At 43.3% G+C, this 27,015-nt stretch overlaps 1 protein-coding gene across 5 annotated transcripts in view; it reads left to right on the top strand.

Annotated features, from left to right (window-relative positions):
* PDSS2 (decaprenyl diphosphate synthase subunit 2) overlaps nt 1-27,015 on the top strand; it is a 211,467-nt gene that overhangs the window by 91,734 nt on the left and 92,718 nt on the right. For 4 of the 5 annotated variants that reach the window (XR_012655520.1, XM_075063861.1, XM_075063860.1 and 1 more), the window contains exon 2: nt 3,575-3,709. The exons of the other annotated variant lie outside the window; for it this stretch is intronic. Coding sequence is in view for 3 of the 4 variants with exons in the window: in XM_075063861.1 (XP_074919962.1) it covers nt 3,575-3,709 (135 nt within the window). In the remaining variant the exon portion in view is untranslated. The remainder of the gene's footprint in view (nt 1-3,574; nt 3,710-27,015) is intronic. 5 annotated transcript variants of the gene reach the window in all.

Genomic DNA, 27,015 nt, shown 5'->3' with positions numbered 1-27,015 from the left:
GCTGCTCCCTGAGACTGCTGCTTGCTGTGTGGGGGGGCTAATGTCAGGGTGTCCCCCTGGTCCTGCACCCTGCTTACCCCATCTTCCACAGAGCAGGGGGGACACACCAGGGTTCAGGAAGGAGGGAGCTTGCAGCAGCTGCAGTCTCAGCAAGCTGATCTAATTAACAAGGCAGTGTACTTAAAGGGATAATGTGCATATCTCCCTCCATTCCTGCTGTCTTGTAAAGTGAGAGAGTTAACCCTTGAGGGTTCAGCCAGTTGCTAGTTCATCATTTAGCAGTAGGGGAAATATCCCACCCTCTGACTCCTCCACCTCAACCAAGCTTCACAATCATCATTACTGTCTACCAGTATTAAATTGTTTGTTTAAAACTTATTGTGTGTGTGTGTGTGTGTACATATAGATAAAAAATATAGTTTTTTGTCTGGTGAAAAAATTTTTTCCTGCCTGCCTTGGTCCCATGCTGCTCCCGGAAGTGGCCGGCATGTACCTGAGGCCCTGGGAAGGAGGCAGGGGGTTTCCCCGCGCTGTCCCTGCCTCGAGCTCCAACTCTGCAGCTCCCATTGGTCAGAAACTGTGGCCAATGGGAGCTGCAGGGATGGAGCCTGCAGGCAGAGCTAGCACGTGGAGACCCCCTGTGTCACCACAGGGGCTGTAGGGATGTGTGCTGACTCTGCAGCTCCCATTGGCCAGGAAATTGCGGCCAATGGGAGCTGCAGGGGCGGTGCCTGTGGGGAGGGGCAGCATGTGAAAACCCCTGGCCCCCCGCCTAGGAGCCGCTGCTAGAGGGATATGCCAGTCACTTTCGGAAGCCACCTGAGGTAAGCGCTGCCCCCTCACACAGCACAACCACCTGCCCCAGCCCAGAGCTCACACCCCATGCCCTCCCTGCACCCAAACTCCCTCCAAGAGCCCACACCCCCTGCTGCACCCCAGCATCCTGCCCCAGGCTCAGCCCAGAGCCCCCTCCGACACTCCGAATCCCCCAGCCCACAGCCTGCACCCCAACTGCCTGCCTCAGCCCGAGCCTGCACCACGCACCCAAATTCCCTCCCAGACATCCCCTCCCACACCCAAAGTCCCTCCCAGAGCCTGCACCCCTTCCTGCCCCCGAATGCCTTGCCCCAGGCTGGTGAATGTGAGTGAGGGTGGGGGAGGGGGAATGATGGAGGGAGGGATGGATGGGGGCTGGAGTGAGCAGGGGTGGGGCCTCAGAGAAGGGGCATGGAAGGGGCGTGGCCATAGGACAAGGGCGGGGCGGGGCAATGGTGTTTGGGTTTGTGCGATTAGACAGTTGGCAAGCCTACTTGCTACTCGTGACCTCAGAATATATTTTGGGCACCAGCTACCCTTCCTTCAGTGAGGACTATAAAGTGAATCCACCTGTCTAGTGGGAAAAGGCTGGCAAATGAGATGTTAGTTAGGATGTCAGAACATCAATTCTTAGCTCTCTCTGCCAAACTAAGATGGCATCAGTGTTTCCATCGTAGAAATCTGCAGGAGTACAACTTGGAATTCTGTACACATTTTTAGAATATTGTTTTCTTAACAGGGGCATCTAATGCTTATTTTGCGAGAGCGGGTCTGCAATTCTTGTTTTAGAATGCTACTGCACACCTTCCTGGGGGCTTGTGGCATTTGCTAGACTCCCAAAAATGTGAGTTTGCTTGAAAAATAAATGGTTACTTGCCAAAAGAACAGAAGTTCTTTGTGGACATTGCCTCTGTTTATTTGTACTTCATGCTCACTTTTCCTCAGAGCTTTTGGAACTCCAACCGTTCAGTGCTGTGAGAGTGCGCTCATACTGCTCCAACAGGCACCACTTTCCTGTAGGTCAGTGGCATGCAGGGGGAGGCACATACCGCAAGTGTGAGGATAGAGGCAACACTTAAAGAGCCAGACTTGATCTCCTTCACCTCTTTATTCAGCCGACTCATTCCCCAGACTCACCCTTCCTGCTTTGTTCCTACCCTATATACAAGTAGCATGCTGACTGGGTCTTCTTGACTTACCAAATTATAATCTGTTCTGTCTTTCTCTTTTCCTTCAACAGACTAATTTTTTTTTTAACTATACGATGGTTATAACATGCCTGAAAAGCTGCTGAATGAGTTCCATCACTCTATCTTGTTTTAACTCATCCTATTATGGCAAGGTTTTTCATGCGTCAGAACAATCAATATTTGTGGATTGCGTATACTGCAACGTTGGCTAATGTTTGTAAAGCACTTTGTAAATGTAAACCTCTATAGAAGCAGTAAGTATTATCGAGACATAATGGAATGAGTCAAGGATGCAGTGGCAGCCTTCAGTATGAACATCATTGTCTGTCACTGAGTCTAACATGCAAATGGTGAATTTTTGTATTTATAGAACTGTTAATTTCAAATACCGTCCTGAAGATACTCTAGTTTGTCTTGGATTGTAAAATGGTGGAAATGTTTTGTAATATTCAACTATGAAGTATTCTGAGATTAAGTAATATATGTTAGATTTTCTTACACATTAACATCACCTACCTGAAAAATACCATAGATTTTCCTGGAGCGGTGTTGTTATAAAGACAGATATGATCTAATTTCTTCCAGAGATCAAGCCAGAGAATTATAGCCAGGAATAATATGGGATACAACCTGTCTAGTAACCTACTATCTTGTAAAATGAGCCATATAAAAACTAAGGTTATGATAATATCAAAGATCTTGTACTCAAATTCATTGGCAGTTGGATTACTGCATAACATTTTTGTGGTATATAAAATCCTTTTACTCTAAACTTTTAGCCTTCTGGAGAGTAGGACTAGGAGGCAGAGATTCCAGAAATTTGGGGTCCAGGAGGAGAGCAAAGCTTGTTTTTAAGCAAGCTAATTTTTGAGCTTCCACCTTCTCCACGGTAGTTAAGAATTGTTCATGGCAGAAACAGTGAGAGAGAACTGAATTTAAAAATAAAGCATTTGGAGCTGTTCTTTTGTTTGTTCAAACTGTTAATCTTTCTCCGGTGAATTTAACTCCCTCACTTCTATGGAAATTTTCTTGTCTATTTTTCTCTATGGTTTTACTAAGTTTGTTCCTAAAATGCAGTTAATCTTGTATGTTCTGATATAACATTTAATGTTTTTCAGTGGATTATAGATTTTGGTTGTACCCATCTAACATCTTTATGGCTGCTTTTGTTTTTTATACTTGGTAAAAATATTTCATACTATTACTGTTGTACTGTATAACCATCAAATTATCTAAAAATATTCCTGGTGACAACTTTACAGAAGTGCTGGGCATACACTTCTCCTAGGAAATAGAAATGGGAATTCCAGATTGAAGTATTGTGTTTATTTGTATTAGTAACATTTCACCATAAATTACGGAGTAAAGATGACAAAAGATCTTGATTGAGAACTGCAGTTTTCTTCACCCACTGATGTGAATAGTAGAGTCTTTAGATGAAATGATGATGTCACTGTGGAGGCTGAGTCTTTCTGCTTGGATTTTGTGTGAACAGGTAAAATGATTTTATGAAAAATCCTGATTTTTATTTCCCCCTCCCCTGAACCTTCCTCTCCTTTTTTTGGCAGAGGGCTTGTGTATGATAGCCGGAATAACCTACAGATGCGAGGTTTGGTTGTATTGCTTATTTCCAAAGCAGCTGGTCCCAGCAATGGAGCAGACCTTTCTTTCCAGCATGATATGGTCAGCGGGATTTATTCCAGGTATGGTGCAACCTCTTACAGCAAAAACCACTGACATATGTTTATTGGGCAGGTGACTTCCATTACATCTTATTGGCTGGTCTGAAGGCCACTTGGGGAAAGTCAACACTGATTTTTGTAATTATAAACTTAAAAATCCCCTCTTAAAATACCAGATGTGTGTGGGGTTTTTTTTATATATATACACCTCTACTCTGATATAACGCAGTCCTTGGGAGACAAAAAATCTCACCACATTATAGGTGAGACCACGTTATATTGAACTTGCTTTGCCCCCGCATTCCTTGTTCCCTGACCACCCCCTCCAGAGACCCCCATCCCTAATCACCCCCAGGACCCCACCCCTACCCAACCCCCCTGTCCCTTGACTGCTCCGACCCTTATCCACCTCCCTGCCACCTGACAGGCATTCACCGACTTCAGCAGCAGGAAGCAGAGCAGCCTGGCCCCAGTCCGCTCCGCTCCACCAGCTCCCATCCGTGGCGCTCCGCTTTCCGCCGTCGGTGAGCATGGGGAGGTTGGGGAAAGGATGCCCCTCTGCACTCACCTGTGGCGGGAAGCAGAACAACGCGGCCCCAGCCCGCTCCACTTTCCTTGCTGGTGGGCGGCTGGGGAAAAGTCCTGCACTCAGCTGCAGCGGGAAGTGGAGCGCCACGGCTGGGAGCTGGCAGGGTGGAGCTGGCTGGGGCTGGGCTGCTCCGCTTCCCACTGCTGGTCAGTGTGGGAAGGTGGGGAAAGGACGCCCCCCCATACTCCACTGTGATGGGAAGTAGAGCGCTGCGGCTGGGAGCTGGCAGAGTGGAGCCGGCTGGGGCCGGGCTGCTCTGCTTCTGTCACTGCTGGTTAGTGCGGGGGGATCCTTTTCCCCCAAGCCTCCTCCCTGAGCAACGCAGCTGGGGCCTGGGCGAGGGAAGCAGAGTGGGCTGCTCCTGGCCCCCCACTAATCCCCCGGGCTACTCTGGGACTGCGGGGCCCCCAAAAGTGCCCTCCCACAGCTCCTGCCCCCTAGACTCTGGGGGGAGCCCCTGACTACCCCCGAGACCCTCTGCCCCTTATCGAACCCCTCAGCCCCAGCCTGGCCCGGCACCCTTAACACGCTGCTCAGAGCAGCATGTCAGAGCTTTCCCGTGTTGTGTGCGAACCCGCATTCTATCAGGTCGTGTTATATCGGGGTAGAGGTGTATATAATTTTTTATGTATATATGGTATACAAAGTGGTGGCCCCCCTTTCCCCAACCCTTTGTATGTTGCTCTTCTTCTTCATTGTAAGTTGTCCGGGGTGGGGACTGTCTACCTACCTCTGTTTATACAGCTCTAAGCATAACAGGGCTCTCATCCTGATAGGGGTTTCTGGGACCTTCCATGATGATAGGATTTTTATGAGACCAGTGTCCCATGCTCTGTCCTGGCTGTTTGGCAGTTAGCTTTCTCTGGAGCTGTGCTGAAATCATAAGTGATGTTAGAACTGGTAGAAAAAAATAGAAATTTTGACAATTTTTTATTGAAATTTTATTTAAACTTTTGTTGGAATCCCCCCTCCCCCCAAATGTTTTCTTCACCATCTTTGAAATGTAATTTGTGAGCAGCTCTGATGCTGTTAGACCAAAAACATGCAAATGCACAGAGGCATGTTTTTGACCGGATTTATTTAGAAATAGTAATTAAAGTTCCCTTGTATGCTTTGATCTGCTCCACTTTGGAACAGGAGTACATGAGTGTGCACTAGGGAAAACTGAGTGTGTGGAAACGGAGTCCACAGTACATCTATACTCCAGTTTGTTGCACACTATTAGTTTAGATCAGTGTTTGTCAACCTGGGGAGAGGGCGGGGGGGAGTCACAGAAGAGGTTTGGGGAGGTTGCAAGCAGGGCTGGCCTTAGGAGGTACAAAGCCAGGCAATGCCTGAGGTCCATGCCATAGGGGGCCCAGTAAAGCTAATTTACATGTTTCAGTACCAAATTTAAGGTAGGGGTGCAATTTTTTCTTTCTAGTGTGGGGGAGGGTCATGGGTTTTTTGTAAGTCCAAAGGGAGTCACCAGCAGAAAAAGGTTGAGAAACACTGGTCTAGACAAGCCCTAAGAAACATCCAAAAATATATAGTGGAGGTATTATTACAGAAAGGCCGATCGTGGCTCCCACTTGCTGCGGTTCACCGCTCCAGGCCAATGGGGGCTGCGGGAAGCGGCACGGACCGAGGGATGTGCTGCCTGCTTCCTGCGTGCCAATGGTTACCAATCCCTGGTATAGGAGGTATTGTTGTTTGGTTTGTAAATGATTACAAAAAAGCTTATCTTAAAAATGCTTAAGACAGGAGAGAGGAAAACAGTGTATATAGTCCTTGAATGTGGTCATTTTGAGAATGGAGATACATTTTAAGTATTTAAAGCTGTAATTAGACGAGGGACTAGTAGAAGCATTTAAAACACTGAATTAATAATGGGCCAACTGGTGCGGCACCATGGACATCAGTGAAGCTATGAGAATTTAAGACAGTTGAAGGTCTAGTCCAATAATTTAAGTGTAAAAGGAAGACACAACCATAATAATATCTAGAATTAGACACTCAAAAGATAAGACCTTTAAATGCTCCTACACAGAACGTTAGGGTTCATTACTGTCTGCAAAAGTGATAACAGTGGAAATGTGTTAAATTTAAATCTTCTGTGACGCTTCAGATCAATAGTAAGGTGAAATATGGGAGCAATAATGCATTCTAGTAATAATGCTGAGGCGCTGTATATTTTGTATTATATATGGGCCAGATACTGCTCCCATTGAAGTCAGTGTGGATTCTGCCATTGGTTTTAAGTGGAGGTAGGTTTGGGTCCTCTGTAGTTTTTGTGAGCTTGTGTAACACTTTGTGGCTCTCCAAGGACACAATGGATATGGAACTTGTGCCCAATCTCTTTTTTTCTCAATTAAACAGGTAAAATAAAAAGGACAAAATGCTTATAAAATCAAGGTCTAAAAGCCATTTGCAATTCCTTTCTGTATTACAAATGATGTTTTGCAAATACTAGTTTCCTGAATAGGAACCAAGGGACATCATTTTCCAGCCGTGTAGTTTTCTCTCAGATCTTGGTACGGACACAGTCACTATTCTATCATGATGCTGGTATGTGTGTGGAAGTTAGAGGTGCCTACTGACGGCAGAATACACCCCTTGAGGCTATGAAACAAAGAAACTTTATTTTACTTATTCCTTTTTATTTTATATATTTTTAATACTTTTCAGGCTATGGAGATTTCTTCTGGAAATACATTCTTCTTCGAGAGATGTCCCTGTGGGTGCTCCACTCTAGGTGTCGGTGCACCCCTGCGCCTTTGATTGGAGATTTTTTTGCAGCAGTACTCGTAGTGGCCACGCATGCTCAGAGCCTGTCACCCGCTCTGAGTATACCTCTAGTGAGCATGTGCTGCCGGTTCCCTTAGTTCCTTCTCTACCGCCCCCGGCTTGAGACGGAGTTCAGCAGACTCTTTAAAGAATTTCTTTTCCCATCTTAAAATAACTTGTAGTTAGACAATTTCTTGTTAGTTAGTTGTTAGTTAGTGTTACCTACTTTTTTTTAAAATTTTTTTTTCTCTCAGCCACTTCAAATATGCCTGGCTCCACAGGCTTTAAGCACTGCTCCTCCTGTAAGGACGCTATCCCTCTCTCGATGGACATTCTCAGTGCATAAAATGTTTGGGGGAGACCATATTCCCCAAAAACGTGCTCACACTAACTAAGCTCCAAGAGCGAGAAAGGACAGAGAGATAAAACTCAAACTTATTTACTTCAAAAATCCCTAGGGTCCGCCTCAGACCCTGGCGCGCGGACTCTGCCTCCACTCACAACACAGCTCTCCTTCACTTCTAAAAAAGCAGAAGGAAAGCAGCAAAAACGAGGACACTTCTGTCAAATCAAAAAAGCACTTAGACACAAACCTTCTCTGGTCAGATCCACAGTCTCTTACCGTGCTCCCCGCCTGAGCACTTTCGACGAGCCGGACTCCTCCGGCACCGCGTTAAACCCGCCTGTGCTTTCGCGGCAGAGCGAGGCTCCGGTGCCGAGGCGACAGGCTTTCAGTTGCCTGCCTCGATTATGGCACCTATCGGCACCGCGATGAACACGCGATGGTGCACAAATCAGGCCCCCCGTGAGGCACTGCAGCCTGCTATTAATAGCACGGCACCGCCTGCAGCACCGGCATTAACAGCGCTACTTTGGCACGAGCCAAGACTAACAACTCCGGTGCCAAGCCCGGTTCCCTCACAATTCTATCAGCCTTCGCCTTCAGCTGCCTCAGCTTGCCGTTTACCCAGTCAAGTGACCTCCTAGTGTCACCTACGCTGCAATCGCCCTTCTTAAAGACTGCTTCTCCCTGACGAAATGATTCAGGGTCCGAACAGCCTTCCTCCAGTGAGGAGGAGTCTGAACTACAGGTTGATGTTTTCAATACAATCAGAATTCCATCCTCAGAGTCCTGTCACCCGCGGGCACAGGAAAATTGTCTCAGACCACCCTCGAGACCCTGCCTCCTGGTGTGTTAACCCCTGGATGGCACCACCTATGCCTTTTCCACCACCATGGCAGTATTGGGGCCCCATGGGCATCTTTCCCTCGGCAGCACACCGCTATTCTACTCAGACGAGACGCGAACGTCCAAATCATATGACTCACTTGGCGGCACCCTCCCATTCTCAGGATCAATTAACTCCTGCTCCTGACCCAGTACTAACTGAAGTACCAACTGAAGCAATGCCTGAAGAAGCTTTACTTCCTCCCCTCTACCACCATCAGATGATTTTTCGAAATTCCAGGATCTCTTTAAAAGGGTTGCCAGTGAGCTTAAATCAATTCTAGAGGAAGTACCTGACCAACAACATGAGTTACGACATCCTGCAACCCTCTTCTTCATCCAGACTGGCATTACCAATTTAATGCAGCCCTTCTGGAACCTGCTAAATCCATCTGGCAGGCTCCAGCCACAAGCCAGCCTACCTGCAAACAAGCGGACCGCAAAATACTTCATTCCCTCTAAGGGCTCTGAATTCCTTTTCTCACATCCTGCGCCAAACTCACTGGTAGTGGACGCAGCCAATCAAAGAACAAACAACAGTATTTCCGCCATACCCAGCCAACAAGGAAGGCAAACGCTTAGACCTGCTGGGTCGCAAAGTGTATATGCCTCTTCAACTTACAATTTTGAATTGCCAATTATACCGCAATTCTGGCAAAGTACGACCATAGAAACTATAACAAGTTCATGGACTTTATTGAACACATCCAGACTACAAGAAACAACAGTTTACAGCTTTAGTTCCGAGGGCCAAATCATATCACGCACGGCTCTTCAAGCAGCTCTGGATTCAGCCAATACTGCAGCAAGATCCACCGCTACGCGGTGGTCATGCACCGAGGTTCATGGCTTTTCCTCTTCCTCTTTCCTCGCGAGGTTCAGAGCACCATAGAGGATCTCCCTTTTGATGGTGATAAACTCTTGCTTCCACCACTAATGAGGTGCTCCACTCAATGAAGGACTCAAGGCAACTCTTCGATCCTTAGGCATCCAAACCCTACAACCAGAAGGCGACAGTACAGATATCAACCTTACCACCGTCCACGCTACCCCTCATATACTCAGCATTTCCCAAGATCTCAGGATCAACAACAACACCACCAACGCCAGAGATCCAGATACAGCGGCGTCGCCCCAATTCTTCCGGGATGCCCAACTTCCTCCAACTAATAAGCAGATTTGAACCTTTGGTCAGGGTCTCGTAAACATCGTCCCAACTTCAGCGTATGCACTGCCTACAACTATCTTTGGACACCGCCTACAGCCATTTTTGCACCAATGGCAGAATATTACCACCGACAAGTGGGTTCTAGAGGTCATCACAACTGGGTATTCTATCCCCTTCCTCTCCTTACCTCCCCCACCCACCCTCCCCTCCCCATCTTCAGGGACACCTTTCATGAGCCACACCTCCAGCAAGAAGTACAACATCTCCTTCACCTGGGGTGCTATCGAACTTGTGCCCAAATGCCACAAGGGAAAGGATTCTACTCCCTTATTTCTTAACAGAAAGAAACTGGAGGATGGCGACCGATCCTCGACCTCAGGAGGCTCAACAAATTTGTCAAAAAGCAAAAGTTCAAGATGGTTACTCTCACCACCATAATTCCAGCCCTGGAGCAGGGCGATTGGTTTTCAGCCCTCGACCTACAAGACGCCTACTTTCACGTCACTATCCACCCGCCCACAGACGTTTTCTTCGTTTTACCCTCGCTCACACGCATTTCCAATACAGAGTTCTACCATTTGGCCTTTCCACTGCCCTCGAGTTTTCTCCAAGCTCCTAGTGGTAGTCACTGCCTACCTCAGGAAAAAGGAGTCATAATATTCCTTACCTTACGATTGCCTCCTGAAGGCCTCCACATTCGACGAGGCCCTCCGCTTCACACAAATCACCATCGAGTGCTTCCAATCCCTGGGCTGCAAAAAACGAAAACAAATCCACATTAAGTCCTACCCAGCACCTGGAGTTTATAGGAGCGAGCCTCGACTCCACAACCGGACTGGCATCTCTCCCCCAACCGATTCAATACCATAAAACTGCTGGCTACAAGACTTCGCAACAGCCCCCAGTCACCGCCCGAGACTGCCCCCAACTACTAGGGCACATGTCCTCGTGCACTTTCGTGGTCCAGAACGCACGTCTCCACATGAGGTGCTTCCAAGCTTGGCTGGCCACGGTTTACAAACCAAACGTGCACTCACTAAACAAACAATTGGCCATACCTTACCGAGTCAAAGACTCTCTCATATGGTGGACAGTCCCCTACAACCTCTGCTCTGGAGTCCCCTTCCTCCAGACCCCCCCAACTCTGATGATGGCGACCGATGCATCCCTCACGGCTGGGGGCCACATCTCTCACCAAACAGTCCATGGGCTATGGTCTCATTCCGAGACCTCCTGCACATAAACGTTCTAGAACTTCGAGCTATACGGAATGCCTGCGCTGCTTCCTTCCCACTAATCAAGAATCAGCATGTACGCATAATGACAGACAACATTGCCTGCATGTTCTACGTAAACAGACAAGGAGGGGCTCGTTCCCACTCTTTTGCTCAGAGGCCATAAAACTCTGGAATTGGTGCCTTGCGAACCACATCCGCATATCAGCTGCTTATCTCCCAGGGGTGATGAACACCACTGCCAACGAGTTAAGCAGACGTTTCCCTTCGGAGCACGAATGGGAGATAGACGAGGGAATCATTTACAACATATTTCGAACTTGGGTCACCCAACCATAGATCTCTTCGCAACCGAAAAACACGAAAATGCCTCAATTTCTGCTCCAGGGCGGGACTGGGCAAACACTCCCTCAGAGACGCATTCATGATCTCTCATGGCACCGGGACTTCGCTTATGCATTTCCCCAATACCATTGCTCAACAGGGTCCTCATAAAGATACGAACGGATCTTGCCAGGGTGATCTTGATCGCACCTTCATGGCCGAGACAACCGTGGTTCCCTTTCCTCACCAGAATGTCAATTCAACCACCGATCTCCCTGCCTCTCATCCCGAACCTCTTATCACAGCAACACGGCCGGCTTCTTCACCCCAATCTCTCCATGCTTCATCTCAAAGCCTGGTACCTGCATGGTTCTCCCAACGAGAACTAGACTGTTCCGACCAAGTTCAGAGGGTACTTCTACACAGCAGAACACAATCCACCTGTACCACCTATCTCCGAAAGTGGAAACGATTCACAAAATGGTGCTCAACCAAACAACTGTCTCCTACCTCTGCACCTCTTCCCTGCATACTCGATTATCTATTGGACATTAAGCAATCCGGCCTTTCCTTCAGCTCCATCAGAGTCCACTTAGCTGCCATCACAACCTTTCATGGTACAGTTGACAATACCTCAGTCTTCGCTCATCCCATCACCAAGCGTTTCCTGAAGGGACTCCAAACCCTATATCCAGACATTAAGCCACCTACCCCTCCATGGGATCTTCACCTAGTATTGTCCTGTTTAACTCATCAACCCTTTGAGCCCTTAGCCACCTGCTCCCTCTTGCACCTCTCGATGAAAACAGCCTTTTTGGTGGCCATTACCTCCGCCAGACGGGCAGGCGAGATAGCAGCCCTTATGGCAGATCCACCATATACGCTCTTCTTCTTCAAGGACAAAGTTACTCTACGCCTACACCCAAAATTCCTTCCAAAAGTTCATGCTTCATTTCACATCAATGAACCAATACATCTACCAACTTTCTTTCTGAAAACCACATGCAAACTCCTTCGAAGCCACAATGCACACACTTGATGTGCGCAGGGCCTTATCCTTTTATTTGGACAGAACCAAACCCTTCAGAAACTCTCCTAGACTCTTTGTCTCCATCGCGGAGCGCTCCAAAGGCATGGCTATCTCTACCCAGAGACTTTCGAACTGGATCTCTGATTGCATACGACTCTGCTATCAGATAAAGAACATTACACCTCCAGCATTGATCAGAACACATTCCACTAGATCTGTATCTACCTCTGTAGCCTTCTTACGTAAAGTACCCTTGTCTGACATTTGTAGGGCGGCCACTTGGTCCTCCCACCACACATTCGTTAAACACTATGCCCTTATTCAAGGCCCTCTCTCTGACACTCGATTTAGGCAGGGCAGTATTATCTACTGCATTCCTGCCAGATCTGAAGTCCCTACCTCCCTGAAATACACTGCTTCGAAGTCACCTAGAGTGGAGCACCCACAGGGACATCTCTTGAAAAAGAAGAGGAGGTTACTCACCTGGTGCAGAAACGGATGTTCTTCGAGATGAGTGTCCCTGTGGGTGCTCCACTACCTACCCTCCTCCCCTCTACTTCGGAGTTGGGGTAGCCTTCGTTGTAGAGAAGGAACTGAGGGAACCGGCCGCGCATGCTCACTAGAGGTATACTCAGAGCGGGTGACAGGCTCTGAGCATGCGTGGCCACTACAAGTACTGCTGCAAAAAATCTCCGATCAAAGGCGCAGGGGTGCACCGACACCTAGAGTGGAACACCCACAGGGACACTCATCTTGAAGAACGTCAGTTACTGCACAAGGTGAGTAACCTCCTCCTCTTTCAGGTTATTTTCAACTCTCCTGTAAATTATGCAGTCTTTTTTTGTTGCCATACTGTGTAATTACTTCATCTATGTACATATGAAAAATGCTGGAAATATTATTCCTGGCACTGTAAAGAGCATCTTCATTGCCTGATATTTGAATGCTGTGGATGGACATTATGTTGTGGGCTTTTGGCTAGTGGATATGGCTCACTTGCTCTTCGAGCAGTTGGTAGTGAGTAATTAATTGCTTTCCTGAAGTCCTACCGTAAATTAAATTGTTCCAGTACTAGTCAGAGATTTTTCCAGCCCAATGTTTCTTTCCTGTGTTTGTTTTGGAATCCACGTCTGCGTTCTCTTTAAATCTCTGTCCCTACAGTGCTAGCCCTTAACTATCAGCCTGACATATTTGGTAGCCAGTATGTTGAAAATATAATTTGAGAAGAGAAGAAGGGGATGTATAGTAGAATATGCTTTACCCATTTAATTCAGAAAAGGATAAGTCAATTGCACTTTATATTTTGGAATAAGGTTTAATTATCATGAATTTTTTATCCTTCATGTTCTTCAGTAAAATAAAGTGCAAATAAGCAGTATGTATAATCTAAAATAAAATAGAATGTCACCGAGTAGTAGAATTTGATTAGGCCACTATTATTTGTCTTCCCCTTCCTATCTCCAAATTAGTCAGCGTGTGGGACAAATGATGATACAAATATGGGGCACCTATTTATTTTTGGTGCATTTTTATTTGCTTTGTGTGTAAGCAAAGCTTTAGTTGGGGTTATGTAATTGTAAAAAAAATCAAACTTGATTTTAGTTGGAGCAAAGAGTCTCCTTCCCCTCCAGTTCCCGTATATAGCACTTGTATATTACTGCTCCATACATAAAAAATGTAAATGAAGTGTATTAGCACATAGCTTTTCTTTTTGTTGCATTTTGTCTCTTGTTATCCTTGCTGTTCCTGCCATTTTTTTTCTCTTATTATCTTTTCCCTCCTTTCACATAATATGAGTAATTCTGCTTATGGAGAGCCCACAGTACTTGTTATATTGCATAAAATCCAGAGAGGTGAGAGGTATGGTTCTGTAGTTCGGAATAAGGAAGCGGTGGATGCCCACATTTTGATAGACTGCTGCTGCTAATTTACACATAAAATTACCTACACATTTTTTTTATCAAAAATAAGTGCAGAATCCTTATACTTGCAAGAAGCAAATTCATTTCTTCTTGTATGAATTCACCAGGGATGGAAATCTATAGTTGATTAGATTTAGACTGACCTGCAGTTACGGGGAGGAAATGGCCAAGGGCTGCAATCTAGGAGTCTGAAGCTCCTTAGAGTCTGAAGTTCCCTCCTCGCTTCCTAACCCAATGAACTAAAAGCACAGTAGAAACAAACAGAACATGTTGGGTGGAAGTGAAGAGAAATAAAAATACTGGAAACAAGAAATAAGGTAGTCTGACATGGCAATGTATATGTGTGTAGAAGTTCAGCATAAACTCTTAAAGGCAGAGTGTTATCAGCAAATGGATATGCTTGTTACCACAGCATAAGGACAAGACTGGGTCTCAGCAGCAGATATTGCAGAGATTTGTCTTATTAATGGGACTGCTAATTGGTGCTTGACTTCTTATTATAGTAACAATAGATCTTAACAACCAATCCTCACCTCTACTGGTGCACATTAAATCTCTTCATCATAAAAGTGATTTTCGTTGAGACTTATTGTTCTTATCCATATCATCAGCATAGGTACAGTATCCTAAGTAGTGTGTGCTTTGAGGATCAACCAATTAAGAAGGGCAGAAAATGTGTAATTCTAAAACATTCAGCATCTAAGAACATATTGAGTTTGGTTGAAACATAAAGGAAAACATGATGAGCATGAAATCTGTCCCAATTCCTTAAGGAATTTACAGTTTTGTTTTCCATACCTTTAATAAAAACTGAGGAAAATCTTCTAAGAGGTGGTTTAAGTGAGTATTTAAAATTATTTTATTTAAATTTTGATCTCCAGGATTAATGCTTTGAGGTGCTTCATGTAATTTACAAGAGGAGTCTCAGGAGATGAAAAGCACATCCAACTTGATTACATATTCCTATTGATCATCTTCCACCTGCAAAAATAAAAATCAATTCTAAATACAAATCTAACAGTATTACTAATTCATTACAACCATTTCTTCATTAGTTTTTGATTGTTTTCAATATGTGCAATATTCACAAATACATCAATTATATATTGAATAAGTGAAAGGAATACAATGCAGAGTACATCAGAAATCATTGCAGTAAAGATTACGAAGGACTATTGTAAGAACATAAAATAAAATCACTTCTGCAACACAGGAGTGTTTAGCACTAGAAAACTGGATATGGAAAAAGCTACCAGCCTATCTAGAACAGAGTTAAGTTTGTTAAATATCATAATAGTTTAACGCTCTTAATCAGGGCTTTTCTGTGACTCCTTAATGGTGGAATTTGCCATAGAATCCACCCCTTATTGCAGCATTCTGATCCAGAATCTAAGTTTTACGGTTGTGAAGAAAACCTTCCACATACAAGCCAACACAGTGGTGTAAATACCTGAAACAGTAACTTTGGAAGGTAAGACCTGTTTGTCCCTGGGATCAGTGGGCTGCTCACTCTGAAAACTTGTCAACATTGTTAACTATTTCACTGCTGATGGTTTAAGCAGAAACATGCAGATAGTGTGAACGTTCTGCAGTCCCAAAATCTTTCCTGTTCTTTCCCATAAGCTAAAAAAAACCAGCTGTCTTCAGCAGCTAAACCTCCCAATTTCTCCCTGACAAATTCTACAAGTGATGCATTTTCAGTACAGATTTCTGAAGTACATTGAAAATTACAGGAATAAAAATTATAGAAAATTAAATATTACAATAGTACTGATTGTATTTTCTTATTTGAGTCAGTCAAAAACTTTGGTTTAATTTAAATGATGTTATCCTAGAATTTCCAGTCTGCAGTGAGGCAGAAAGCTTGTGGAGTGTACTGGTCCCTTCCCATAATTTGGATAGGGATGGAATATGTTTATATTAAATTTTTGTTAACATCTTATTTTGGGGTTGTATACTAGTTGTTTAATGCCACGGATGGGTCTAGGTACTAAAGCAGGATTTCTTCATAGCTCACATTAAGCTTTGCTCATTTATAGTTCTATGTCAAATCTATTTATTTAGAAGTGCTGTGATTTTGTAGGGTCTGTTATGGGGCAGCTGCCTCCCAACCACCCCTACATGGCTTGGTCCTGCCTCAGTTACTCCTCATGGATTCTAAAAAAAAAAACCAAACAAAAAAAACCCACAGCCAAGTTTGGGTGTTCCACTGATTTGGCCCCTTGGCTAAGTAATTTAAGAAAAGTCCAGCTCTTCTGGGGTGTCCAAAGAGACAAATGCAAAAACATAGTGGCGGCTCACCAAAAAGGGGCCATAAACTCCCACGGGTTCCTTCTTGGAGTCCTAGAAAGGATGTTCTTTCTGAGGAAAAGAGAGAGAGAGAGAGACACCATCTCTGCCTGTGCCGAGGCCCTCTTGGGGGGGGGGGGGGGGGGAAGAGACCTAATTAAGCCACATGACCTGCAAATCATGTGACCTTATAGCATCTCACCACCTGGTGGTGGTCTGAGTTTATCCCAGGTGTGGCTGGGCCCATCTCATGTTTAAAGGGGCCAGCCACCTTGTGACAGGGCCTGGGTGAATTCCCATTGAAATTAATGAGTCCTTCCATTCACTTCAAAGGTGTAGAGTAATAAGGTATCAAAATAATTTTTAAATTTTTAAAATCCGGTTGTGGGGCAATGATAGCCATATCATAAATAGTAGAGCAATGAATATTTTTATCATGGAACTTCAGCCACCTACTTGCTCTCCACTTACTAATCAGTTTCTCCTGAAAGTTATTCTAACATTCTAAGCAGCTGGGTTTTTTGCATCTGCTCCCCAAAACAATTACACCTGCACAATGCTCAGAACAAGCAAGAGTCAATCCTGCAGCAGTAACAACTTTCCATGCATAAAATGTTACAGGTTTAAAGTCTATTCTCTTCTGCTGCTGAAATAGGTTCACGCCATTCGGAAGGGTAGATCTCAGGCTTCTAAGAGGAACCTGGCACTTGCTTCTAGCCCTGGAACATCACAAGTAAAGGGACTTAAAGTTGCGGCATTTTTATGTACAAAACATGACTTTGGATCACTCTTGAAAGTTTTTATGACTCCCTCTGAAGCTTGTGCTGTTGGACTTGTGGTGACTAAAACACCCGGCTCTACAGGTAAAGGGATAAAAAACAGAACAACCCATTTTTTAAAGAAACTACAATATTTCGGAAATAGTTTTTCTGTAACGCGTGTATATGACAGAATACATGTTGGGGGGTGATATAAAGTTTTCAGGAAGCAGCGTGGGCCGAGGGATGTGCTGACCGCCCTTACCGCAAGCCCCCATTGGCCTGGAGCAGCAAACCATGGCCAGTGGGAGCTGCAATCAGCTGAACCTGTGGATGCAGCAGGTAAACAAACTGGCCCAGCCTACCAGGGGCTTTCCCTGAACAAGTGGCGGCCCTAGTTTGAGAACCACAGCTTTAGAATATAAATTATATTTTGATTTGGACACAGCAAATTTTATAATTCCTTCAAGTAGTTTTCCTGTTGTACTTTCTTTTTTTGATACACTCAGTTCTGTTCACACACTTAATTTTATCTGTATGTCTTGCTGCTTTCAGTTTGGTAAATAAAATATTTATTCTCTTAACAGGTCTACTCATTTGGCAGGTGTCCTTTCTTAATAGGCTTCAGTTGTATGAAATAGTTCAATGTATTTAACATGTCATTAATACTGAATTGGTTAACATTAAGGTTACTGCACCTTAACTTCAGCTACGGTTGAATACAATTATATACCAACTCCTTAGAGACAATGTTTCAGGAAAACACTTGGACTACTAAGCAGTCGCTGAGAGGTTTACTGGTGTCTATACATAATTGACACTACACAGTAATTGGAATCTCTATTACCCTAGTGTGATTTCTCTCACACAGTCATTGCAAATAACATTTGAACTGAATTTCAAAGGCTTGAGGCCTCAGAATCAGCCAGTACAGAGAGAAAAAATATGGCCATAAATTTACTTGATCTTATCTTATTAGTAGTCTCTGTCTTCTTTCAATAAGTTATAAGTGAGATCTTGTACAGTTCTGAGGCATTATATCTTAATTTAGGGATTTAAAAATATTTTCAGTAGTAAACATACATTTGAAATTCAGAATGTTTGGTAACCATTGTGGTACATTTATCATGACATAGATGTTAGATAAGATTTCATGATTGGGTTGTTTATTGGGGAGTTAAAGGATCTGAACTTAAGAAGGGAGCAAATTTAGATTAATTCCGGTTGGACAGAAGTCTTAATTGGTAAATAGTCATCCAGTAAGTAGTCTGTAACGGGCATCCACCATGGTTCTGAGGAAGGAGTCTTAGTAATTGCCAAAACTGAACTCCTGATTCTTTTCTCCCAAAGCCTACCCTCCTACCTGTCACCTAATCCTTTAATTTTTCCTTCGTGTTTGCCTTTCCTTTTGACCCACACATTTAGGTCATGCCTGAATCTTATTGCTTTTTCCTGCATAATATCTCCAACATCTGACCTTTCTCTGCCCACACTGCCAAAATTCTTTTCCAGCCTTGTTCCTCTCTGCAAATACCACCCTCCCTTCTCCTTCTCTTGGTTTCACAAAGTATCAATTAACTGTCACTCAAATCAGATAGGGAGGTATGTCTGTCAGGTTGAGGAGGTTGTTGCGGTTGCAGCTGTGGGAGGACACAGGTGTATCTGGACGTTGAAGTAATCATGTCAGCTTGCATGGCATAGGTAAATCTGGCCTTATGAGTAAGTGAACACTGAGCAGGTTTCCTGTGATTAGCAAATAAGATTTTTCATGGTGCATTTAAACTGTTCATTTCACAGGATGACAACTTCAGGTGATTTGTCTTGGGAGCAAGGATTAGATTCCCCACAGTGGGGATATAATAAATGGGGGTGAGATTAGTTAACTCCCCTCACTACACAGAGATTGGGAGTTGGAATAATAAATTGAGCATCAGCCCCCTCCCCTGCTTCAGTGCAGAAAGTGGTTGGATTTTCAGAGAATCTCAAGCTCTCATGAGAGGGCTCAGTGGTTGCTCTGTGAAGTTGTCTGCATAGAACAGTAGCCTTGTTTAGGCGTTGGAATGAGAAAATGCTTGACATTGGAATATCAAAAAGGAGAAGGCTGGTAACAGCTTGGGATGGGTGCTAATTTATATTATCTCTTTTACTGCTCCTAGGTCATGTGTCCTTAGGAAAGATCTTGCTTGAAATTAAAGATTTCATAAGTATATGGCCACTGGGCCAAATATTTTTTCTTGGTGGCCTCCTGCCACTACCAATAAGGAATTCAACTCCACTCATTGTCTGAATTGTTTAGAAATCTGTTTTAAAATAAAACAGTTATCACAGTCCCCTATATTGTGGTTTTTGCTCTCTGCTGTCACCTTTAACTTAGTCCAATACCCTGCGTACATTATAACAGAGTCAGGAGACTGGGTTTTGTTTAATACTCGTACCTGTTTGCACAAATGTCAGTTTGGCCGATGGGGAAGGAGCGGAGGACATAGTTGTGCCAATGACAAAAAATAAATTGATCATATGCATTAGACTGAACCTGATGATGCAGTTGGTATAGAGCAGGTTACAACTTCCAGGCAGTGAAAACACTGTTCTTGTTGTCATGCTGGCAGAAGCAATGGGCAAAACCCCTGTCCCTGTCCTGAAGGATTTTAAAATCTACAATTCTTAGTGGTATGATTTGTACTTTGTAGACTCATTAAAAGACTTCAATATATGACTTGTCAACACTGCCTGCCGCTCTGAATTTGGGGGTTTGGCTTCACATTTTTAACCAGTATGAAGTGCATCCTCATTTTGTCTTGACACAACATTGAAATGTTTGCCACTGAGAAATAGATAACTATCTTCACACCCACGCAGCTCTTAAACAAATGTAAAAGCAAGAGAACAAATGTCCCCAAGTATTGTTTTCTACTTGGATGGACGGACACACACACACACACACACACACACCCCTGTGTAAATAGTGTTTTAAATGCCTTAATATGGGTGTACCTAAGAGATGCCATTCCAGTCTTTTCAGTAAATGTTTTTAACCTTCCATAAAATATTTAGTTGTCTTTTGTAAAAATTTAAACACTGTTTAAAGCAATAAACTGTGTACAAATGAGGAAATTAAAGCCAAGTCTGACAGTTCATCTTCATCTTTTAATTTTGTGACTTTTATCACTTCGTGTCTCAACTTTACTGTTTTTCATGTAGTTTTTCTTTGATTAAATAATATAGTGTTTGCTCATTTAAAATGGTCTAGCTTTGTTCATGTCAAAGCTATACTGGCAGTAAATACCGTTGTTGTTTATTTAGTGACTTGTTAGATAATAGTTGAGAAAATAATAGATTTCTGGGACCTTTGATCCACCATTACTATAAAAGAAAATGCAACTTAATTTTTTCCCCTGACCATAATGGTTTTAACCTTGTGTACTAATTTGAATGTGCTTATGGGGACAGAGTCTTAAATGAGACACAAATGAAGGAAAAATTGCTAATGCTGCCACAGTATATATAATGAGCACTGTGTAATAAACCATAACCTCTTCAACATTTCTGTGGAAAATGGTGTGATTATTTTGGATGGCTGGCCCTTTGTGTATGGCTCATTACCATCTGGCATAATGTGTATTGATAGAGCCTGTAATTGTCAACTGCTATTTGACATGCTGCCTTTAATAAATGTGACTTGCATAGCTGGAACCCACTAATGGTTATATGGTAAACTGTAATTAAAGAAAATATACAGATAGGTAAAGTAAGTGTGTGTGTGTGTGTGTGTGTGTATGTGTGTATATATACACACACACACAATGTTTTTGTAGATGGTCTTTCTTTTTCTCCATTTTCTAGTCTTTCTTTGTGTATTTCCCACTTCAGCGTGATAGTGTAGCACCAAGTACATTGGTTTGCCAACAAAGGCCTAAGTATCAGGGCTTGGCTACACTTGCAAGTTGCAGCGCTGGTGAGGGGGTTACAGCTCTGCAACTTACTCGGTGTCCACACTTACAAAGCTCAGCCAGCGCTGCAACTCCCTGGCTGCAGCGCTGGCTGTACTCCTGGTCTGCTACGGGTGTAGCGAATCCAGCGCTGGTGATGCAGCGCTGCTCATCAGGTGTGGACACTCACCAGCGCTGTTATTGGCCTCCAGGGTATTAAGAGGTATCCCAGAATTCCTGTCTACAACAAACCGGAAGGTACTCCCCGGAGCTACCAAACACAGCTGCTCTTTGCTCCAGCGAGCGAGCCGAGCCGAGGCTTTGGAATGTTCACAGCTGTTTGCTTGAGGAGACAAACAGCACGGCAGGGGGGAGGGAGTCCCTCGGAGAAGCTGCTTATCTGGTCTGAAGCCTTTTTGCATTTAAGAGTGATTGAGAGAGGGGTGGGGGAAATGGCCAGAATTTGCAAGGCAGGGAGCTGTCACAGTGTCTGCTCCAAAAATCCACTCTCTCTGTCTCCCCCACGCTCCCTGTCACACTCCACCCCATCCCCCTCTTTTGAAAAGCACGTTGCAGCCACTTGAACGCTGGGATAGCTGCCCACAATGCACCACTCCCAACAGCGCTGCAAATGCTGCAAATGTGGCCACACTGCAGCGCTGGTAGCTGTGAGTGTGGCCACACTGCAGCGCTGTTCCTACACAGCTGTACGACCACAGCTGTAACTCCCAGCGCTGCACATTTCCAAGTCTAGCCATACCCTCAGAAGATAGACATGAGTCTTGAACAGTTTGTTTCCTCTTGCAGAACCTGCTTATAGTGAAATCTTCTGAGATGATGAATCTCTATATATAGCAAAGTAGAATAAAAGTTGGTATACTTGTTCCAGGATAATGGGACACCAATCCTGATTAGGGCTTTTGGGTGCTTCCATTACATAAATGATAGATAATAATTGTAATGTGAAAAATGTAGTTCTGATTTTGATGATTCTTAACTTAGAATTCAGTTCTTCTCCTGAAGAACTGGATTCACTAATAACAAGGTTATCTGTGTCAAATAGTAAGCTTTATTCTTGCAAGTATGGACATCAGCATTAATGGCTGCAGTATCTAAGTTTTCATTTAAAAAAAAGTTTTGTATCCTTATGGCTATGATGATAACTTTGCAAATGTGAACAGACTATAAATTGATGTAAACAGCTCCTGGGGGCTGCTGTTGCTGCCCACAGTTTTCCCAAGATGTTGCAGAGGGAAATGAGCAAGAGTCAGGTCAGTATTATTCAGAACACTATGGGCAGCAGTGAAACTGACAAGTCGGTTTCATGTTCCTGTTAGGCAAAACTGGGAGGAACTGCAGAGGCAGACACTAGAGCAGTTCACTTAGTAGAACCAAATAAAGAGATGTATACTCTTTAAATACTGTAGGAAACCCCTGCCCCCATCCCAACAGCAACCAAGAGATTTTAGAGTAGAGGTGGAAGCAGAGAGAGGGATGCACCTTTTCCCTTCCATCAGCCAGGAGTGGTAGAGGAACACTCAAATTTATCAGATTCTGACCTGTTGGAGACTACAAAAGATAAAGCCACAGAACAAAGCCCAAGCACAGAACCCTGGAAGGAATCCCTTGGGCATTGTCCTTGGACAATAGGTATCAGTCACTTAAATTAATCTTTGGTTAGTAGGCTTAATCCTCTAGCTGTTAAGCTGCTGGAAATTTTTTCAAATGTTTTGTGTGAGAAAGGGATGGTTGATAGGAGAGCAATTGATGTGGCCGGATGGGGGGGAAGTAGAAGTTGCAGTTGGAGAGTGTGACAAATAGAATGTACCATTGTGTCTACACCCTATATGCTACTGTAATAATCTTTGTACAGAATATGCCTTGTGAGGTATCATTTGAAAACTCATAGTTTGCTGCTCATTATTGTACTGATAAAACGTCTGTGACAACATTATATGTGAAGTTATAAGATTCCATTGTATGGTGTTCTTAACACATGCTCCAAACTGAGGTTGGCAAACAGGCCTGCCTCAAACAAAGGAATGTGTTTACTGTCTAAATGCAAATTAAGCAGAGAACAGAGTCATCAAGCAGAAAGCATAGATAAAGAAACCTCAAACAGGTGAGAGAAAGCAGCAGGGAACATCCGTCCCTATAGACTCTTGGCTATGTCTATACTATGCACCTTTTAGTGAGACAGCTGTGCCACTACAGCTGTGCTACTAAAAGGCGGCAGTGTAGCTGCTATTTGTCGGCAGGAGAGAGCTCTCCCACCGACAGAAGACTTCCACCCCCAATGAGTGGCAGTAGCCTTATCAGCAGGAGAGCTCTCCTGCTGACAAAGTGCTGTTCACACTACTGCTTTGCATCGGTAAAACATTTGTTGTTCAGGGGTGTGTGTTTTTTTTCACACTCCTGAATAACACAAGTTTTGCTGACAAAAGTCCAGTATAGATAAAGCATTTGTCTTCTGAATTTCATCTGGAAATCTTTTCCAAGAGGGGGACCGATACTATAAAAAGGAGGGACACAAACCTCAGGACACCCCTCAACTGTCCATCGATTCAGTGCACCAAAAGGGACAAAGGAAGCAGCTATTGAACTGGAGAAGGGGTTCTGACCTAAGAAGTTTGCACAGTAAGTGCTGAAAGCATGTGGTGAGAAAACTGCTTTGAATTTAACATAGTTTAAGCATTGATTGTGTTTTATCTTGTAACCATTTCTGACCTTTGTTTCATTACTTGTACCCATTTAAAATCTCTCTCTTTGTAGTTAATAAACTTGTTTTATCTAATCCAGTGTGTTGAAGTGTTTGTGAAACTCCATTTGGGATAACAAGATAGTGTATGTTATTTCTATTGATGAAATGATGGACTTTATATACATTTGAATTGTCCAGGAGATGGCTGGTCAGTATAGCACATTTCTGGGGGGAAATCTAAGACTGGAAGTGAATTGGGGTCACCCTTTGGTATAATCAAGGCTGGTAAGAGCTGCAGTGTGGCTGGAAGGCTGCAGCACACAGAGAGACATAGCTGAAAGTCACTTGCATCCTGGAGGCTGTTTGTGAACTGTCCAGATTGAAGGCTACAGCAGCAAAGCATTGTGAAGGGCACCCCAAGTTAGAGGGCAGGGGTGACACAGCCACTTGTTAGTTTGAACTGCACCCTGTGTATGTCACAGAAAGGAAAAATGAAACAGAATAAAATGTAAGTAGAGAGAAGGTAAGAAATGTAAGAGGAGGGAGAGAATAAAGAGAAAATACCCTGAAGATTATGCAGAAGACACTGATAAATTCTAGGGAGAGGTGAGGGTGAAGAAATAGTAGAGTGAAGGTAGGAAGGGAAAGAGATATTAGAAAGGCAAGATACATAGTATATTTTTTAACTGTGTGAAATAAAAAATAAATTAACAAAGTTGCAGTTAGGGTACACAATATACTACAATTAGCTGGTTTATTCCTTTAAACTTCATGCATTTTGAGGTGGAGGATGACAGTCACAGGTATTTTTCATCCTGGCTGAGCAGCTTAGTCCTCAGTGTAGTAGGTATCAGATAACCTTTAGATGTTGCAACTTTAGACATTGTCTTGCATAATAGATAATAAAGCCGTGATCATGTGATAGAAAGTTAGAGTGATGTGTCTCAGGACTACTGTTTTTTCATTAGGTTTTTCCTTTCAGCAGTGGAAACTGCAACCTCTAGCAACAACAACAACAAAATGTTAATTGTAAAGTAAACACAAAACTTTCACTTCCTGTTCTCCCCTTGCTAAAGGGGTGTACATAAGTAGAGAACCAGATTTTCTACCTCTATAGTTCTATTTACTATAGAGGTCATATTTCCATTTGGGTCACATTTCCACTTTGGGTCACATTTCCATTAACTATGAAATTCCATTTGATGGACAAATGGCAAAGAAAACTGTAAAAGTCTCACCTTTTCAGCCGTGTAAATAAATGTGTTCTCAGTTTGGCACATTATAACTCCAGTGTACAGGATCAATTTGAATTTATTATTTGCGCTTACATTTACAGAGGATTTTCCATACATCTTGTTGATATGTCACAAAAAGACACTAAAACTAGGTGCCAGGTTAGCTCCAATGTACTATCAGCACTTAAGAAATAATAATTAATTAGAAGAAATAACCCTAACTCAGAGTCACATTAGTGATTGCAATAATATTTTCTTCCTTGTACCTACATTTCAAGTAAAGAATAACTGGTTTATTTTGAATTTACAGATAGAACACACCATAAGTGCCACTAAGTTGAGGAAATATATTGGAAATTTTTGAAAGAGAGAGATTGAACATAACCTCCATAGATTATCCCTTGCATTTTTATCAGGTTAAAAAATAATGGACAGAATTTTCAAGTTTGGGTGTCCAGTGTTAGTCACATCTATTAAGATGGGCTGATTGTCAGAGAAGCTGAGCACCTATTGCTCCTATTGACTTCACTAAGAGCTGTGGGTGCTCACTGCTGAAAATCAGACTATTAGGTATCTAAATATACATTTTGGTGACTATTTTAAGGTGCTCATTTAAAAATGTTGCTCCAAGTTCCTGCTATTAATAGTATTTCAGATTATTAACATTTTTAAAAATATGTATTTGTCACAATTTATATTGATCTGTTTACTTTTACACTTCATTCAGTTTTGACAGGGAAAATGAACTAGTCAAGTTCACTTATTCTGATAACATATGGTTTCAGAGTTTGAGTTGCAGACATTGCACGTGAAATGTGTAAACTGTCTTTTTTTAAAGCCACGAGAACACTTTTACATTTCTAGCTATATTAGGTTTTGGAAAACCGTTTTATAACAGAACCTAAATTTTGAGCGTAAACTCCCTAATAATGTCTCTTAATGTCATGTTGACTTATGTATCATAACAGTAAGTTGTTGCACAAAGCCAAACCAACCTGATCTCCTTCTTCGAGAAGGTGACGGATTATTTAGACAAAGGGAATGCGGTAGATCTAATTTTTACTTTGATATCAGTAAGGCATTTTGACACGTTCCACATGGGGAATGTTAGTTAAACTGGAAAGATGGGGGATGATATGAAAATTGAAAGGTGGATTAGGAGTTGGTTAAAGGGAGACTCCAAAACCGGGTCGTACTGAGGGTGAACTGTCAGGCTGGAAGGAGGTTATGTGGAGTTTCCTTCAAGGGATCGGTTGGGACCAATTTGTTTAACCTTTTTATTACTGACCTTGGCACAAAGAGCGGGAATGTGCTAATAAAGTTGCGGATGATACAAAGCGGGGGTATTGCTAAACAGAGAAGACTGGGTACCATACAGGAAGATCTGGATGACCTTGTAAACTGGAGTAATAGTAATAGGATGAAATTTAAGTGAAAAAGTGCAAGTCATGCACTAGGGATTAATAATAAGAATTTTCGATATACATTGGGGACACATCAGTTGGAAACAACAGAGGAGGAGAGGACCTGGGGGTATGTTGGTTGATCGCAGGATGACTATGAGCTGCCAATGCGATATGGCCGTTAAAAAGCAATGCGGTTTTAGGTGCATCAGGCGAGGTATTTCCCAGCAAAGATTAAGAGGTGGTTAGTACCGTTGTATAAGGTGAGACCTCACCTGGAATACTGTGTGCAGTTCTGGTCTCATGTTTAAGAAGATGAATCAAACTGGAACAGTTCAGGACGGGGCTACTAGGATTATCCGAGGAATGGAAACCTGCCTTATGAAGGAGATTCAAAGAGCTTGGTTCTTTAGCCTAACCAAAGAAGACTCCAGGGGGATATGCTTGCTCTAAATAAATATATCAGGGGGATTAACGTTAGGATGGGATTATTTAGGCTTAGTACTAATGTAGATACAAGGACGAAGGGTACAACTGGACACTAGAAGGTTCAGGCTGAAATTAGACGAAGGTTTCTACCATTAGAGGGAGTGAAGTTCTGGAACAGCCTTCCGAGGGAGTAGGTGGGCAAAAGACATATCGTGTTCAAGACTAAGCTTGATAGAGTTTATGGAAGGGATGATATGATAGGATAGTTAATTTTGCAATTGTGTGGCATTAGCAGCAGAAGTCTGCTCAATGGTCTGCGAT

Source organism: Chelonoidis abingdonii, chromosome 3, assembly GCF_003597395.2.
Source record: "Chelonoidis abingdonii isolate Lonesome George chromosome 3, CheloAbing_2.0, whole genome shotgun sequence".
Taxonomy (NCBI): Eukaryota; Metazoa; Chordata; order Testudines; family Testudinidae; genus Chelonoidis; species Chelonoidis abingdonii.
Note: the sequence above shows the minus strand (reverse complement) of the source record. Positions and strands in the feature narration are given on the sequence as shown.